Source organism: Micrasema longulum, unplaced genomic scaffold (assembly GCF_059751315.1).
Source record: "Micrasema longulum isolate JH-2025_06_02 unplaced genomic scaffold, ASM5975131v1 h1tg000178l, whole genome shotgun sequence".
NCBI classification, from domain to species: Eukaryota; Metazoa; Arthropoda; class Insecta; order Trichoptera; family Brachycentridae; genus Micrasema; species Micrasema longulum.
In genome coordinates this window covers 634,402-654,297 of record NW_028277383.1, presented here as the reverse complement: position 1 = coordinate 654,297, position 19,896 = coordinate 634,402, and the positions used below count along the sequence as shown (strand labels likewise).

At 33.3% G+C, this 19,896-nt stretch overlaps 2 protein-coding genes across 4 annotated transcripts in view; both read right to left on the bottom strand.

Moving 5' to 3' along the window:
• LOC148283922 (uncharacterized) overlaps window positions 1–6,545 on the bottom strand; it is a 47,565-nt gene extending 41,020 nt beyond the window's left edge. The window contains exons 1-4 of the mRNA XM_088242940.1: window positions 6,457–6,545; window positions 5,656–5,734; window positions 2,512–2,622; window positions 1,922–2,118 (exon numbers count right to left, since the gene is read on the bottom strand). Coding sequence (XP_088099066.1) covers window positions 1,922–2,118; window positions 2,512–2,622; window positions 5,656–5,734; window positions 6,457–6,545 — 476 coding nt within the window. The remainder of the gene's footprint in view (window positions 1–1,921; window positions 2,119–2,511; window positions 2,623–5,655; window positions 5,735–6,456) is intronic.
• A 10,839-nt stretch (window positions 6,546–17,384) lies between these two features.
• pnt (ETS transcription factor pointed) overlaps window positions 17,385–19,896 on the bottom strand; it is a 383,988-nt gene continuing 381,476 nt past the window's right edge. For 2 of the 3 annotated variants that reach the window (XM_088242955.1, XM_088242956.1), the window contains one exon: window positions 19,110–19,854. In XM_088242955.1, coding sequence (XP_088099081.1) covers window positions 19,791–19,854 — 64 coding nt within the window. In that variant the 3' untranslated portion in view covers window positions 19,110–19,790. Of the gene's footprint in view, window positions 19,855–19,896 lie in introns of all 3 variants that reach the window. The other variant, XM_088242957.1, reaches the window with a different exon arrangement.

Below are 19,896 nucleotides of genomic sequence, written 5' to 3'. Positions count from 1 at the left end.
GGTCTTTACTTCTTCACTTATAACTTGCTAGATAATGCGGAGGTTTTACACAAATACGTTCTGGCACATCCCGTGTACCAACTCCTCTCGATAATACTGTCAACCGAAAACATCCGCCTGATGGTTATAATAAGGACCGCGGAAAAAAAAGTAATATACAGAGATTACAAGGAAGACATTTACACGCGATTCTTCTACAACGACAAGTATTGGCACGATACGGACAACGTCACCTTCGGTAATTTGCCAGAGATGTGTTTCGGTATGGAGCCCGTATCTCTGGTCGTGGTCAACCCGTCGGACGCCGTACTGAACTGGAAAGTAGTCCTCGTTTCCGTCGCGATCGTCGCCGTTCTCTTAATCAGCTTCCTTCTGGTCGAGGACTTTACGGGTAATCAGTTCTCCTTACAGAGGTCGGTTCTGGTCGCGTGGTCCATATTCCTGTCAGTGTCCGTCCCGCGGCAGCCGAAGAAGCACGTGCACAGGATGCTATTTTTCGGTTGGACGCTGTCATCTTCAGTGCTGACTCTGTGCTACTACTATAGGCTGTTGGACGGTCTGTCCAATCCCAGCGTGGTGCGGTACAGAACCAACGCGGAGGTGACGCAGTCCGGAATGTTGGTTCTGGCGTACGAATCCGGGTACATCCAAATGATCCGAAATTCTCAAAAATCGTTTCTTGATAGAGATTTGTTTCGAAGGAAGAGGGCCAAGAATACGTTTTTCGATTCTGTTCGGGAGCATGTAAACTCCGGTAAAGAGTTCGCTTTGCTGTTGGATTACAAACATATTAAGAGGATTCAACATAATGCGCTGTCGGGGGCGAGTTATTATTTTGTGAAAAGCGGCGGAGGTAGCTATCCTAACTGCCTGTATTCCTCCTACAGTGACCGACTAACCTCTCGAGTGAAGGAGCGCGCCAATAACCTGGACGCGGGTGGCATTTTGGCCAAGATTACCGAGTACGCGAAACAGCTAGATTACAGCGATAGTATTCCTCACCCTGAGACTATAACATTCCAATTTATGATCAACGTTTACGTCCTTATTGGAACACTGTGTTTTCTGGCTTTTATTTTGTTTATCGGAGAAATAATTCACTACAAAGTAAACAACCGAAACTGATCGTAGAATGGAAAAAAAAAACGGAACTGATTAAATCAAACAAAATGTAGGTACGTATGACGCTAATAAATAAGTTTAATAAAGATACTAGTAAAAAAACGTGTGAAAATTAATTACAAAAAGTTACAAATAAATATGTGTGACTTGATTATTTTTTTTAATCTTTTGTATTTTGCACTGTTAAGATATAACAATTATTTTTATTCTTAGATTAGAATTTTAAATTATTGTACTTTTGCAAATATACAGGGTGTTCTTTAAACCCTGTCACATCCGAAATCACGATGATCAGTATAAGCAAGAAGACATATTGGCACATTCAAATTAATTTTTCGAACGAATAAAATTTACAAAAATAAAATATTTAAAAAAACAAATGGTTGCTTGCTTCTGTGGGGGAGAAACGAGGAGGGGGGGGGGAGTCTGACAAACCGTTAATCACGCGGCCGCGCCCTCCTCGCTTCTCCCCTGCAGAAGTAGGCAACCATTTGTTTTTTTAAATATTTTATTTTTGAAAAAAAAAATCGTTCTAAATATTTTTTAATATGCTAATATGTCTTCTTGCCCATACTGATCATCGTGGTTTCGGATGTGACAGGGTTTAAAGAACATCCTGTATATCACCAATAAATTAAAAAAATAATTACACTGTTTTAAGCAATATTACATTGTTTTCGTTATTAATATAAATCACAGATAATCAAATTTACGTTGTTTTATTTTGAATATACCTAATACATGTGCTCTAGATGTTAAAATTCTAAACTAAGTTTGTAAATGAGAAAGTATTTTTTACCTGACAACAGCTTCGCCATTTCCTTCGATAGATGTCTCCATAATAGCTTTGCAGAGTCGTGGTGCGAGTCCGGGCTGATTTTCCGTCCCCTGCATAGTGTGTGTTTTCCCGGAAGCGCTCTGCCCGTAAGCCAAGACGCACGCATCCTGCCCTCTAGCGAACGACGACACAACTATAGTCCCGAGAGTGTCAAATACCTAAACACAATTAATAATATTTAGCTATTATAATAATAATAATAGCTATTATATTTATTTTATTATTATTCAAAACTAAAACAAAATTATCGAATTGATTAATTGACTAATCAATCTGTAAAACAACCATTTTCTTAATTGTCAAATATTTTAGAAATGGTAAGATAAAAATGGAACGTGAAAGGGGAAATATCAGTTTGAAAAAAAGCTTGGTGTTATTTCAATAAAAAATAACAATGAACGTCTACCAGTGAAATTTTAATATCTATGAACAAGCACAGCGCACAGATCTAAATTTCACTGAAAACCACACGTTAATCGGTTAAGCCATTTAAGAGTTCATTGACAATTATATTATATACAAAGATAAACATTGTTAAGTATAGGTTTTACCTTTTGTTGAGTGGCGACATTTTCACCAACTGCATCAGTAGAATCAAAGCAATAGTCGAAATTGAATCTTTTTACTCGTTCTCTACTGTCTCCGGCGTGACTTGTCGGTACCTCAAAAAACAGTGTAAAAATAATTAGCAATGAAAAATAACATTCTCGTCGATGAAATATACACGCAGTGTTGAGGAGTAGACCAGGTGTAAAGAATACCTCGTCCTGGGAGGAGGAAACTTTAGATAGTGGACTGTTTTGGCTGTTGAAGCTGGCGGTTGTGAGACGTTGGCACAGCTCGTTTGATGAATGATTTTTTAGGCACTTCACTCGGTTGACGTTAGATTAGTACTGCATTTTAATGTTGTTTCTGGCTCTCACACGTAGACTTATTGTTACACGGAGTGCGCTAGGAAATAGGAAGGACGGGTAGGTAGATATGGATTTGTTTGAGAGTTGGTCCGAACACACAGTATGCCTATTTTAAAAATTCATTTAATTAAAAACTGAAATCTCAGAGCGTCTATTTTTATTCTGTAACATTGCAAATGTCTGCCTCGTGGTTTAGACACATTAGTGGTCTGCGCGTTTGCCTACCATGTAAGAGGTCCCAGGGCCCGTATTACAATGGGAAATCAACATTAATCTTCAATTTTATCTACAAAGTAAAATTAAGTTTTCTGTATGAAAAATAGAATATGATACATTTTTTCTCTTTTTTTCTAAACATGTTCAATTACAAGTTACCGACAAAGATACTTTTAATTTTTTCATACAAATATATACATTTTCGAACATAAATTTCGGTTTTAATTTATACCGCCTCGATATGTAATCGCGGTCCAGGTTTGATTCCAGACATGGTTGAATTGAAACATTGATACAAAAATGTGTTTTTACACCAAAATGTAAGACTCATGTTTGTAGTGGTCAAGATATGCTGCGTTCGGGAGTAATTGAGAACTGTTTTCACGAGGTGAAATTTCTAAAAAAAAACCCAAATGCATTTTTTTATTGAAATGGGTTCTTTCATGTGAGCTCTATCGATTGGTGAAAATAATTTAAACAAAACGATATATTTGCGAAGTTGTAGCGGTTCAAGTATCGTGAATTTTAACAAAACGAAATATCTACACTTCATAGAGTTTTCACAAAGCGAAATATCTAAATATTTTTTTGGGGTGTTGAATTTTTTAAAATCGAAAAAAAATCACAAACAACATGATTTCGGCCAAGAAAAAAGAAGGCGTGAAGAAACTTCTGTATAAAATAATATTATTTGAAGTATATTTTGTTATCATTTTATTGTGCTATTATGTATGTAAAAAATATATAGGAGATAGGAGGTACCTAAATGTGTATATTTACATAGGTACTTAGTACTTAGATATGTCAGTAGACAAAAATTTTTACAAAAAATCAGTTAAAAATAATTTTACGCAAAAGTAAACTAATTTAATTCGCAACATAAATCAATTTTCCATACATTCCTATCACCAAAATATGTCAAAAATTAAAAAAAAAAACATTTACCCTAATTTTTCTTTTTCCTAAACTCCATTGTGAACTTCTAGTTTTGCCTCCTGCGATTAACATTTATGAATTTGTTTGCCAAGGTAGATTTCAGTGCAGCGTTCACCCTGTTCCCGGCACTCACCTTCCTTTCACTCATACCCGTATGCAGAGACAAAACTTAAGGTGAGGGAAGTACATTCTAATTTCAAATGCAGAGAATAACCCGAAGGCGAAGACAATAGAATGTACTTTCCTCACCTTAAGGTTTGTCTCTGCAGACGGGTATCAGTCTTTCTATCCCTAGTAAACATAATTCCCAGATACACTAATTTTTCCACCTGATTCAGAATATCTTCGTTCACATTGATTTCACATTTAGTTATTCTTTCATCCCTTTCAAAAACCATTACTTTCGATTTATCAACATTCATTAGCAAATCGCCTTTCTTGCGTACATCGTAGACTTTTAATACCAAGGATTGCCGGTTATCTTTGCTGCTAGCGAGAAGCGCGGCGTTTATAATATGCATAATGAAAAATAAGGATTAAAGTTTGACAAATCAAGTTTTTACAACTTAACACGAATAAAGGCAAATAAAAAACTAAAAAATAAATTAAATGAAAGCACCCACCCCTTTCCCTAAACTGTTCATAAAGACTCGTCTTTCTTCAGCTTCGCATATTCACTATCAATTTTTTAAAACTAAATAACCGAAAATTTAGTATTTCTTTACAATCAAACCGCGAAAATAACAAAACATAGAATCTTTAAAAGCTTTCATCGTACCCCTCACTGCAGTTTTGTCAATTTGTGATCAATCAAACACACATGGTCAGCACAATCATCTTTTTCTAATTTCCCAGCACGATAGTGAAAGAAGAAGAGCGTTGCTTCCAAATTGAGACCGCAAACAAAACAAACGACACGAAACCCAAATATACATAGAAAACATTAGAAGAATTCTCTCTACACAACGTGCACTTAAGCAATAGAAGAAAAACAATACGCATTCCAAAACACATAAGTACATCAAATTATCATAACGTTACAATGAAAGCATCCACCTCTTTCTCGAAACTGTTCATAAAGACTCTCGCATATCAATATCAATTTTTTTAAAACTAATTAAGCTAAAATTTAATATTTCTTTACAATCAAACCGCGGAAATAACAAAAAAAAAGACACTTTAAAAGCTTTCATTGTACCCCTCACTGCAATATTGTCAATTTGTGATCAATCAAATACACATGGTCAGCACAATCACCTTTTTCTAATTTCCCAGTATGACAGTGAAGGAATACAGTGTTAGTTCCAAATTGAGACCGCGGCCGCACGCTCCAGATCCCGCCTCGGAAAGGAAGAAGAACGTAGTAATACAAACAAATCAAACAACGACACAAAACCCAAATATATATAGGAAACATTAGAATAATTTGTCCTATACAACATGCACTCAAGCAACAGAAGAAAAACAATACGTATCTATACCAAATTACAGAGGAACATCAAATTATCTAGACACTACTGGCAAAATCCTAACACAGATCCTAACATGATCCCTATCGAACTCAGGCGAAAAAGAGATATTGTAGTAAATGCTGTGTTAAATGAATTGAAAATAACCTGTGATTAATACCTTCAAATTAGTTATGGCCACAGTGAGATTATCTTCCACTCTGACGACAGCTTGGGACGCCTTTTCATCTTCCAGTTCTCTGAAGAGGGTAATTAAAATATATTTATATCCATTATGCTTCGTTATTGTGACAACTTGCGTAGGGGGCTATTATTTCAGTGTGTTTTTCGGGGAAAAGTTTAATATTATTGTATTCATGTGGAAAACTTATTTGGCTTTATTTTAGGTTTTTTTATCATTATAAATTCCTATAAGTTTCTATACAACATTTTGCATGGGAACATTTTTTTGTATTGCTGTTGTTTTTCTGAATAAACAAAATAAAATAAAATAATTTTACTAGCATAAATGCCCGGGAGAGGGTAGGGTACAACGAACAATATTCATTAATTTTACGTTGAATGTTCCCATTGAAGTCAAGTCAAAATTATTGTATATTTACTCTCTCTTCCCGGTGATGTGTAGCTAGTACACATTTCAATATCTCAATAAATATCATGAATTATGGGTTAGGATTTTCGGTGTTCCTCCGTTATGCATTTACGTATCGGTTAAAATCTTTTTTTATTAAATAATGAATACTTATTGGAAACAGAAAAAGCATTTTATCGAAAAGCTGAGATTAATCAATAATACAATAGAAAGTTTACTAATGTGTCGTGTATTGCGAATTACGTATTAAAAGAGTAATCCTAATATATAATTGTCTCGAGCGCGCTTTACGTCTCACTCTCGATAATGTTCGGGAGCGAGAGAGACAATTTCACGCGTCACACGCGCGAACAGCGAAGTTTCTAGTACTTCTCCCAGACGCAGTTAGGAGCTCCTTGACTTTTGTCGGGGTGGTTCTTTCGCCCGCGCTGCCAGCGTAAGCTAGCATGAGCTAGCATGCTAGCATGTTTTTGGCAATTGGATTTAAAATGTAATCACTTTCATTTCAACTATAAATAATTGAAGCAATTGCCTATGAATATTTCGTTTTTCCTATTTAAAATCTCTCATTTTTTACATGTGTAATGACTACGCAGCACCGTAACGCGCGAATTTCAGATTTATTGCTGAACTTTTGATGTGTTATGTGTGGAAAGAGACAAAATATAACATTATCTGTTAATTAACTATGCCAGGTTTTTTATTGTAATATTTTTTTCCACGGTTCCACATTTTTTTATTTATTTATTTTAAAGAAACGGCATAAATCACCTTAAAATATATAAATTGAACATAAAAATATAAAAAAATAAAATTGCGTAACTATAACAATTATAGTAAACAAGTAAATACACACAAGTAACTAAAAATACAGTAATATATACATGCCTAAATATAAATACAAAATATTAAAAAAAACATTTTCGAACATGGAGATAAGTCTAAGATTTATATTGCGAGTAAAAAAATAAATCAAACACTATTGACATATAACTAGCAAGTCCAGAACGAAATGTATAAGTCTTATCCCTATACTGATTTTTGTTTTATTTTTATTTACACCATAACAGGCCAGGAGGCCCAAGTACAGCGGTGAATTACGGCACAGAACACCCAGGCTTGAGATAAAACCTTTTTATTTTTTGTGTTCTCACCGGGAATCGAACCCGGAACCTTCCGAGTGTGAGTCGAGCGTCTTAACTACTACATCAAGGAGGCGATTTATAGTAAACAAACATGAATATCTAGATTTATTTAATTTATCCTTTTACAGTTAAAAAGCTATGTTTTTTAAGAATTTCTTCTTCAACCTATAATAAATTGTTAACTATAAGATGTAGGTATTGCATCTTACGTTAATTACCTTATTACATAAGGACACAATACGATTTACTCAAATACTTTATTTTTTATGCATATGTTTCGGGTATAATATTGATGTTATACAGGTGTTCTTTAAACCCTGTTACATCCGAAACCACGATGATCAGTATTGGCAAGAAGACATATTAGCATATTTTAAAAAATATTTAGAACGAAGAAAATTATTTTTTAAAAATATTTAAAAAACAAATGGTTTCTTACTTCTGCAGGGAAGAAGCGAGGGGGGCGCGGCCGTGCGGTTGACAGTGTGTCAGGCTCCCCTTTCCCCTCTCCTCGTTTCTTCCCTGCAGAAGTTAGCAACCATTTGCTTTTTTTTATATTTAATTTTTTTAAATTTTATTTGTTCCAAAAAGTTATTTTAATGTGCCAATATGTCTTCTTACTCATACTTATCATCGTGGTTTCGGATGTGACAGGTTTAATGAACACCCTGTATTTGGTTAAAGGCTACATATATACGATACATTTCGATTATTACATAAAATAAGCTATATTTTTTGTCATCGTTTTCTGAAAGTAGTCACGTTTTATCTGACACTTTTTTCCATTTTATAAAAACTATTTTTATCAAGTAAAATTCACTTGTAAATTTAATTTAGTAAATAGAGGATAAATATTTGGTGTAAGTATAATTATGCATAAAAGAGTTGTAAATACATTCTTAAAAAGTTTGTTTTAATTATCTACACCATGTTATGGGGAGGGGGGGAGGGGGTTATTTTAATTTATAATAAATGCAACTTACCCTTGGGATAGAGGCCTTACCCTAACAGCAATTTTAACACTAGACATTTTTAACGAATCGATGATTGTCGAAGCACTTTTTAACTATTTATGTCCACAATCACACTTAGTAAGTAAACGAAACAATTATATTAAAAATAATAATAAAAACCCCAAATGACTTAAATGATTCGTGTAAAAAACAGAACATATAAATCATACGTAGGTTATGATATTTCAATTGTTTAGAGTGCGGTTCAATGTTTAATAAGCCCATGTCAATGCGCTAGTGCCTGTCGGTAAACCGAATAAACGTACAATTTTTGATTGTGTAAGCGCGCACATTTCAATGATTTTTATGAAAACTTTCTATAAGCCAAGTTTGTAAAAGATCTGAATGGACTGTACGTTCATCTATTAACGTCACAATCAAATTACGAAGATGTTTAAATATTTTTTAAAAAAAATATACGAAAAATTATTTAACACTAATACTTTGACTAATCAACAATATTTTGAGTTTGTCCAAATTTTTGTAGACAAGGACTGGATTCAACTCCCTGGGGAGCTGTTTATATTAACATATTACAAAAGTAACAGTATATTAACATATTACAAGTACCCGTCTCTTGACGGGTACGTCTCGAACGGTTAGTGGTTAGGTAAATACTAATATTTACTAACATTAGTTAAAACGTTTGACCACAAAGTTGCTTTGAACGTAAATAACTAACACTTTGAATTCTGTATTCTCTTCTATAAAATGTTCTTCATCTCTTTTGTAATATATCAAACTAACACTTTTTTAAATTTATCATCGTCATCATAAGGTCGACAGCCCTGGTCGGGCCTTGGCTGAACCCAGGAGTCTCCTCCACTCTTGCCGGTCTGCTGCCCTTCCTCTCCAATTCCTCACTTCCAACATTATCGTATCCGCACTGATACAGTCCATCCATCGCATTTTGGGCCTTCCGGGTCTTCGTCGTCCTTGTGGCACAGAGAGAGTTAGGCATTTAATGGGGTTTTCGTCGTCCATTCTGAGCATATGGCCAGCCCTCCTCAAGCGCCCCGCCTCTATGAAATTGATTCCATTATTATTATAGAAAACTCTGACGATTCTTCTTTCGAAAGCTGCAATTCTTCTTTCGAAAGTTCTCTCAATATTTTTTGTCATAACCCGGGTTCCAGAGGCATACGACAGGATTGGTTTGATCAGTGTTATGTACATCATTATGTTCGTATTTGTTTGGATCGTAATCGTTTCTGAAGCGCGTAGTGGCAACTAGCAGCGGTTGGCAGCCATTATTCTCCTGGCTTCTTCCTGTGTATTGTTGTCACCGGTGACTGGAACCCAAGTATGTAAACGGAGAAAAAACATTCCACGATTATTGACCACGACGTTAGCTACAGATTACAGCGATACAATCGGCCGTAGGTACTCGGGTACAGAATTGCGAGCACTAACCGAAAGCGTCCATTACACGTTTGTTGTTAAACTAAAAACCAAACTAAAACCTAACCAAAAATTTGGAACGCTTTTGTTCTATGCAATAGAGCTTAAGAGCTCTCTAGATAATTATTACTCTGAGCACATAACCAATTTCGGCTATAATGACGCATCAGCCTTTTTTATGTCTACATTATCGTACGTAACTAAACGTATATTAAAATTATTGTTGCACTACACATTTTAAAAACATTACTGTGTAACAAGAAAGAAGACTTACCGCGAAAATAAAGCCTTTTTGAACTAAATTCAATTTTACCATTATTAACAAATTGGCTTGCAAAATAACATTATTACACGTTTTTTTTTGGTTTCTTTGTGTTTTGTCGAATCGTCGGTCGTAATCAGTCTTTTTTTGTAAGGCGTTTTAAATAGGATTTCTAAACGATTGAAATGGTGACAATTTATACATAATGGATCCAACAAAAAACAAAATTATTGAAAGATAGAAGAAGATTTGAGCATAATGATAAGCTAAAAAGTAAGGTCGTACGATGTTTATTAATTAATACCTTTAATATCGCATTGAACTTTGACTGTTTTTAGTGATTTCATGATATTTTAGATTTTTTTGACCAACTTACAAGAAAAAAATAAAAAAACCTGATTTATCGAAGGATAGAAAAAAGTCAATTATTAACGTATTTTATTTAGCCAAAAGGCTGCAAGAACTTTACATTCGATTAAAATATCACATTTAAGTATTTTTAACGTCACTTTGTTAGTTGAATTACCATAAAAATATTCTTTTTAAATCAAAATCAACACAACAGGTATTTTTTTATTACATTTTGTTTTAATTTGAGGTGAAGTGAGGTGTAAAATATAAAGTATTTTACCGTTGAAATATTAAACGAAATACTTTGTTAATGTCAAAGTATTGTAAAAACAAGTAATTAAATACACTTGAAACCACTGAGTTTACAGATCAAAATATTTCACAACAAAATGTAAACACGATGAGTCAATTCAGTGAGGACATTCCGCCGATGTTTTCCCCGAATCTCGAACTAATTGACTTGTGATGTGTTGACTGGACACCGACTGGACTCGAAACGGTAAACAATGCGTTTAGGTCGCACAAATAAACATGTCGATTGTAAAAGGGGTTTCTGGTTGCTCCAGTCTAAGGGCACTCTTAGAATGAGAGTCATCAGTCATCAGGTTTATACGAAGAAGGAGTTTTAGAGGGGGAAACGTAACCCAGTAGAGATGGATTTATTTATATATGTATATATTTTATTTACTGTTATTTTACATCACGCCAGCCTCTCGTGAAAGAGTAGAGGTTTTGGGTTCGATTTCCGACATGATTGATATAAAATATTTCTTTAAAGGGTGTTTTTTCACTAGAATATCTCATAGTCTCTAGACTAGTACCTGAAGCGTAAAACGGATCATCTTACCTGTAAGTAACAATTTTTTATCAAGATACGCTGCAATTGGTGTACTAATGCAGTGCCCTATGCACCATTAGGTGCGGAAAGGGAATGATAATGTCAAATTACATTTAATTTTAAAAGGTATCTCAATAAAAGGGGGTTATCATCATTACCATTCCATGTCCGCTCTCTAGTTGGAGCATATGGTGTCCAAACTCATATCTATCGGCTCCTGTGCGTCCTCCCAAGTCAGGTTCGCGTCCCGTACTGATATAAACTGCCGACGAACGAACAATCAGCAGCGGACGTCCAGGACGTCGAGAACCTGATACCTTGTAAAGTAGGCAAGCGGAGTTAAGGCTCTCAGGAAGCATCCGCTGAATATGGCCCAGCCAACCGTATCGCCTCCGCTTGATGCCAATTGTTGTCACCAGAGTTTGCTGCGTCCGTTCTCTTAGTACTGCATTTCTTACAAAGTAAAACCACCGCACACCCAAGATTCTTCTGAGACACCTATTCTCAAAACTAAGTATTTCGCTGTTTTGGGCCTTAGTGAGGTCCCTCGATTCGCATCCGAGGTAATGTTGATGTTTAAACATAGGCAGAATGATGAATATCTCACACTGTCAGTGTGTAAAGTGGCCACTTAAACACGCCAATTACAGGTCATAAGCCTAGTAAATGCCTAGACTTCTATAACCCTTCTCAAAAATGTTTTCCCTCTCTTTTGCGATGAATTTTACTTTCGAAAAATGTTATTTAACTTATTTTGAATGCAATGTTGTTAAAATATTAAATTAGATTATTTATTGTTTCAGCATTTACTTTGTGGAAAAACATTTTTAATTTATTTAAAATGAAACGCTTAGTAATTTTTACCACAGAAGAATAATGAATAACTTAGAAAATATTAAAATGTAAAAATAAAAAATTCAGAGAAATCTTTGATTAATTATATTTCATTCCAATTATATTCCAAAATTTTTCACTCCTGCTATCAATATTCTACATAATTAGGAAAACCCCACCCCCGTCACCACACATTGCCTCGCCCCTTCCAACGACCCTATCAGTACCTAAGTACTAATCTGTGTATATATTTTAGTTTAGTTCATATTTACACCTGACAATAGGTAATTCAGAATACCTGAAACTAGTTGTGTTATAATATATTAAACTCTTATGTGTTAAAAATTACAAAGTGTTTAATTTTAAATATATTAAATTAGTTCTTATAAGAAACGAGAACTTAATAAAAAAATATAGCGAATTTGTGATACACAGTGCGGATTTTATTTCAAGTTTCGAAATAATTAATATATTACGACAGGCGCCGTGGTGCAGTTGGTAAGACGGCTACCCGTGAAACTGGCGTCGCGGGTTCGATTCCCGCCGGCTGCAAGAAAGAAATCCAGGAAATATTTTTTTTCTTAATCGATCTGGGTGTTGCGGTGTATTTTTTATAACCTTTTTCCACATCCTCTCTTTTCCATCTGCTGGCAAATAGAGGTTTAGCGGGTTATTCCCTTTAAAAAAAAACGCATGTACGGATTCAAATCTGAGGTTGAGCTATACACGCTGACCACTGCATTACGACGCGCACATTGTATTTGAAAATTCTTGTGATAATTACGTTAAATATGTTAAGTACCAGAAATCAACTGGGATTAGAGCACTCGCGATTTGGAACAGTGTCCAAAAATATTTACCATCTGGAGTAAGACGCTCCGGGACGCCGGCGTCGGGAGTGGGGCCAGGTCTAGCGGGGTAGGGGGGCCGACCTGACTTCTAAACTCGGTGACCACACATTACCGTAAAAATAAACTTTTTAGAGATATTTACGGTTACACCAACAAAAATTAAGTTAAATTTCATAGTGAAATACACCGGAACGTATTTTTTCACGGTTCTTATGCAAGGAAAAAATATTAAATAATAATAAAAAAAGTTCAGTTTACAATGCGGTTTTCAATATCAATTTTTCTCGGCTTGATGGTTTAGTGGTCAGCGCAAATGTCTACCGTGCATGAGGTCTCGGGTTTTTATATGAATAATAATATTTATTTGAATAGTGTTTTACACCAGAATCTTTCATAGTCTCTTGACTGGCACCTGAAGCATAATACTGATCATCTTACTAACAAAACTGATCAGGTTTTTTTTTTCATTCCATTTCCGCACATAATGGTGCATAGGACACTGCATTGGTACACTAATCGCAGCGTATCTTAATCATTTTTGTTACATGAAGGCAAACTTATCAGTCTTACGCTTGACTATGAAATATTCTAGTATTAAAACACCTTTTTTAAATAAATTGTTCACATCAACCATGTCGGGAATCAAGTCCGAGACCTCTTGCATGGTAAGCAAACGCTCTGACCATAACACCACGAAGCCGACAAGATCAAGATGCGCTGGGGTTAGTGAGCCAATGCAGTGCTCTACGCTCCATATAGTGGGGAAAGGGAAAAATGTAATAAACGAAAGAACAAAGATACGCTACGATTGTTGTACCTTTTGCATCTCTATGTGAGGATATGGGGACCGATTCTTATGATGATTTCATTAATTGTTTAATTATTAAGTAGGTGCATACTCGTATATTTTTATCAATACCAACCTAGTCGGAACAATGGTCACCCTAGTCGGAACTAAAATAGGCGTCGGTTTATTTGTGTGCATTTTCCTCGCAAGCGGAAGACGCTTCCTTATTTTTTAGTCTCCCATCTCCGACTATCAGCTAATTTAAATTAAGGTCAACTGCAACTCTGCCTTAGTTTTCTGTAACAGAAATGGATAAATTTTTAGAGAAGGGATATGCAAGTCTAGGCATTTACGGGTCCTGTAATGACCTGTCATTTATTTATTTATTTAACACGTTATATACAGCTTGCCCACCACATACCGCACACCGCATCTAAGGACGTAAGTCTCCTTGGCGGTACCCACATATAGTACATGGAAAAATTGCTCGTTGCCGAACGAGAAAAGCTACCCGAAGGAGCTCTCTGTAATCTGGTAGCCTTAGCATCTTTGTGATGAAAAAAAATAAGATTTAAAAAAAAAGTTTTTAGATCATTTCAATTCAATTTCATTTCATTTCCAAATTTTTACAATAATCCAAAATTCGTTAGATTTACTGTACCTAGGCTAAATAAAAAATTGTTCATGGTTGTGTTTTTCTAGTAAAAATATCAACTTTTATACCTTTTTGTATAGCTTATAAAACAAGTAAATTTTACTAGTAATTTGGTAGTTTAGAATCTTAGTGTTTTTTTAAACTGTATGAATTTTTTGGTTACTAACATAAAAATTATCAAAAGAATAAAAAAACATTATTAGTCATAGTAATCACATTCTTAATGTTTTTGGGTATTTTATTGCTTATTAAGACCATTTTATGGTCACAAACGCCCAAAAATTAGTATTTTTCTGATAATCACTAAATTTCAAAAATCTCAAAAACTACATTTGTTACTGCAGAGAGATTAAACATTTATCATATGATATAATGGGAAAACATAAGATCTGTCGTTGACTGGTTTAAGTGGCCACTTTACACACTGTGTAACATTCACCATTCTGCCTATGTTTAAACATCCAAATCCAGATGTACATAATGTGCACATTGGATTTAGAAAAGAGGGAAGTGAATTCTTCACTGACTGGGTTAAATTGATTGGACATGATCAATTTGCTGAAATGATTACAAAACTTTTTAAAAGCCACCAGGGCCCCGATTATAATGAGGAGTTAACAGAGTTATCTTTGACTGTCTATAATGAAAAACCGATATATGTGTATAATTGCATGAACATTTAAAATATCTTCATCGGTAACCTATTTTTAAAAAATGTATGCATATTCTGCTTTTCATTCAGAAAACTTAATTTTACTTTGTAGATAAAATTTTAACTTTTAAAAAGCCACCTGGGCCCCGATTGCAATGGGAAGTTAACATTTAGCAGCATACGCATTTGAAAAAAAAAGTTCAATTATAGGTTACCGATGAAGGGATGAAGATACTTTAATGTTCATGAAAACATACTCATTTTCTTACACAAATATCGATTTTTATCGACAGTCGAATATAACTCTTCCCATTGTACTTTCCATTGTAATCGGGGCCCAGATGTGCACTAGTAGGCACCAGTAGGCACTAGTAGTCACTAGTAGGCACTAGTAGGCAACGCCTGAAAACAATTTTCCATTTTTTATACTTCTTCTTTAACCAGTTAGTAAATTCAACAATGTTTTGAATATGTCCAAATGTTTGCAGACCGACAGGATAGATTTCCTCTCTAGAGAGTTATTTAGATCTCAATTTGTTGCCAAAAGATAAGGTAAATACAACAATACATGTGCCAGCTAGGATTTGTAGACGGTACCACTTGTTTCATGTACCAACAAGTAAGACATCGTATGTTAAAAATGCTTTTTTTCGTAGGACTTTTTCAATGTACAATACAAAATTTAAAAATATAGATTATACAAACATCACTCTGTCAGATTTAAAATTTAAACTAAAAATGTATTATGTAACTTAGTAGACATTTTAATAATAAATATGTACATCTCCCCCCCCCCCCCTCCTTATCCTCTCTTCAAGCATTTTTGTCCTTATCCCGCCCAATTTACAGTAACTTAATGTTCTTAAAATTAATATTTAAAAAATCTTTGAATATTGAGTACTTGAAAATAACATTTTTATATGTATAAATTGTATGTATTTATTTGATATGTAATATATATATTCTTTACTAACTTTGTATACTATGTGGAAATCTGTTATTGGTTCTGAGTTTATACACTATATCTGTTTGTTTACTAAAAATATGTATGTAGAACTGTTGATTTCCCTAATAAAATAAAAAAAAATAAAAAATAAAAATAAAATAAACATTTTTCAGAAGGGAATATGGAAGTCTAGGCAATTACCTGTCATGGGCTAGTTTAAGTGGCCACTTTACACGAAGTGTAACAATTTATTTTTTTCCTTTTTTCCATTGAGTAATTGTAACATTTCTGATTATCGTAGGCAACTGAAATGGCTCAAAATTAGACAGCGGAGAGACTATCACTCCCTCTCACTTCTGTTCAAAGTACTTTATAGTCCTAACGCTCCTATATACCTGCGTGAAAAATTTCAACTCTTATCAGTTCATGGATCACCTCTTCATTCTTATTCTCAAGGCACTCTCTTAATACCCATCCACAATTCCTCTTTCTTCTCTAACTCATATAGTGTCCATGCAGCTCGACGGTGGAAACATCTCCCATCCACCATCAAAGATGTTACTACAATATTATCTCTGTTTAAATCACGTCTGAAGAAACATCTCCTTTCTCTTCCTTAATCTCTCCTCCTTTCCTCTTTCCCATTTTTTCTTTTTCCCCATTGAGTAATAGTTTTGATTTAAGGTAATTTATTACGTTTATTTCTATTTTTATATATCTTTAGCTTTTTAATTTTTTTTTTCTATTGAATATGTTCTGTAACTTGAATTATAAAAATAAAACTTTTATTTTATTGGTTGGTTGGAAGAAATTGCCATTTGGCAATAAGCCCGCCAATGTACAAATAACATTATGTACAAAAAGTTAAATAAATAAAAATAAATAAACCGGCCGAAGTTAGCAGTTTTTTAATTGAAAAGGAATCTATCAGCCTACAAACTCTTTAATCAGCCAATTTAAAATCCTCGGATGTGTACAGTCATGTATGTTTATGCTTATTAAGAAACCGATTTCAGAAAAATCAGTAGTTTGAGGGGAGTTTAAACACTGAGCAAGTTTAGAACTAATCGAAACTGTACAATTTTTTGCTACGCTAAGTTCTCGAAAAAGATGTAAAGATTAGGACTTTTATAAAGTTTATATTTGAAGCACTAAATTTGTGGTTATTCATTATAATAAAATAAATAAAACAACTTTGTTTTTAACCACAAATTTTTATTTTTCACCAACCGGTTTCAAAGCAAACAAGCTTCTTTGTCAAGGTTTACGTAACTAATGAATTGATTCCCTTTTATTTTATTTCTATCATGTTCACTAAATACTACACTTGGACCCAAGAAATCAATGAATTTTAATTATTTTATTTTGACTTTTCCTTAGAACGGCCGAATCCAAGAAATTGAGCCGGTCAAAAGGTGGTTTTACTCTGCAAATGGATATGGTATGGCAACCTTCTTGGGAATCAAACCTAGAGTTTAATGCTTGGTAGTCAAAAGTACTAACTATTACTTACACTACGAAGGAGGTAAAGACAGAAAAATAAATAATAAAATAAAATAATAGGCAGTTTCATAAATATATATTTTTTATTTTAACATCATTTATCAATACATACAAATTTATATGTACGGGCCAATGAAACAATAATGTCTTATTTTACTAAAATATAACATGCCCAACACAACGGAAAGGTGGATCGATTCTCTGTGTAGTATATAATATTCTTAGTTATTACTTCAAGTGACCGATATAAAAAGAAATTATAATTATTTAACCTAATAAGAATAATCACATAATGTCTAAAAAGAATATTATCATTCATATTAAAACAAAATCCCTTAAAACGAGATCATTCACTTTCACAACGAGAAAGTTTGTCAAATGTTTATATGTATTTCACTATTGTCTATATTCATAATCGTTATACAATGCTTTACTGCAAATATTATAAATCGAATCTGTTGCACATTATTGTAAAAATACGTTCTTTACAAGATTACATTTACAAATTAAATAAATTGTCATGAAATTACAAAAAAGATTTCCAATTCAGTAAAATTTAAAGCAAGAAACATGAATTCAACGTACGCAAAATAATTTAGATTTTGAGAATGAATAATCACAAGTCTGTCAACAATTTTCAATATGTAATTTACATGAAAACATAAAGTAGCTCATGAAATACTGAGGAATACATTCAATAACGTTTGAGTAATACGGGAAGAAAAAACGGGTAAACCTTTGTGAGAATCTCAAGAATTTGTAACCCACTTTATTGTTAAAATCTCATAAAATACAATAAACTTATGGAACATTTAAAGCTATGTAATCCATTTTGAACACACCAGAAATAGTAACACTTTAAAATAGATAGTTGTGTAAAATACATAAATGTTTGAGAGAAAACATTGTCGGTGCTAATTGATTATCTGATTATCTGATCATCTTTTACATTCTCTCTTCACTATCATGCAACCTTCAACAGACAACTTCATTGTTTAATATTTAAGTAGTTTAACGTTATGATATCTTTTTGCATTTTCTAATATTAATTTATATGAATTTATTATATACAAAATCAACATAATGATTTACAATTACATAATTACTGTTGTTGGCCGAAATCTCATTGAGGTTATCTGAAACTATAGTGAGAAACATCATTATTGAGAGGTAAAAGACATGTAGGTATATGAGAACATTTATATTATTGTGGTTTTTATAGTAGATCAAATATGATTTGATGTGAAATATTTGTTTATTTAAAAAAAATTACATAAACAGATAGTAACAGCTTAAAACTGCCATATTTTTCGGACCATAAGATGCACTTTTTTGAAAAGTTGGCATGCGTCTTATCGTCCGTGTAATACGGTATTTGTTATTTTATTATTACAGACAATAAACTAAAATTTATTGATAATATTTGTTTTATAGAATATTCTAAACCAAATGTACAAAAAAATATGATGAAATATTAGGGTTTTTAAAAGATTCTTCAGAATTCAAAATTTTCATTGATATTGAATCTTATTACATTTATTTTTATGAGATCAAAATCAAACATAAATGAAGATTGTTTTATTTATTTTACAAAAAAACTTAATGAAAAATAGTTTTATTTCCAGATTCCATAAACTGTCAAAATTAGCAATTTGTAAAGAAATTTAGAATATAGCAGTTTTTCCTACCGGCAGAGCAATAAATAAATTGAACCAGGTATTTGTGCGAAATAATACTGATTAATAGTACATAATTTTAGACATCTTAAAATCATTAAATCTATCTTTTTGGCGTTGCAATTACAAGGAGTTAAAACGTAAAATACAGGCGTATGACAGCCAAGAACACATTGAATGATTAATATTTCTTACTAATATTATATTAGCAACTCTTCTAGGTACTTTAAAATACTTTGGTTCTGTACGAGAAACTAGTGCTGATAAATTTAATAATTGTCTCAACAAGATGATTAAACAAAAATTCAACAGTAAAAACAATTGAACAGTGATTGGAAGATCATTAAGGCACCCACGGTTTTAGGATAACAGATTTCTTTCACAAAAAATAACCAAATATTCACACCTGCTTTAAAATTATTACTTGTAACCTAAGAGTTAAAAAGCGAGACTCGTAAATTTGTGTCTAGCACCACCTGATTTCTTGATAATGAGAAAACACCTTTAAATAAAACATGAAAAATACACACAACTAGAAAAAAGTGACATAATGAAGTACCTATATACGTACAACCGGATGAAATGAGGGTGTGTCTTTCTTCTGTAAATAATATATTTTATAACTGAATATTTGTAACTTAGAGTTTCTATTGCATTTTGTTCGGATCAGGCCAACATAACAGTTAAAGTATCACCGTACTTGATCCATTTATTGTTCCTATGATACTCGTTAAACTAATCAATATTTGCTTTACTGGATAAACTGTTTAGCGCCTCGGCTCGGACTCTTCAGTCGTCATCCTTCTTCTCCAACTTCAAGTCCACCATGGCGTGCAGTTCTTCCGGAGAATACCTTGAATAAACAAACATATTATTATAAAGAGCAAAAGAACAC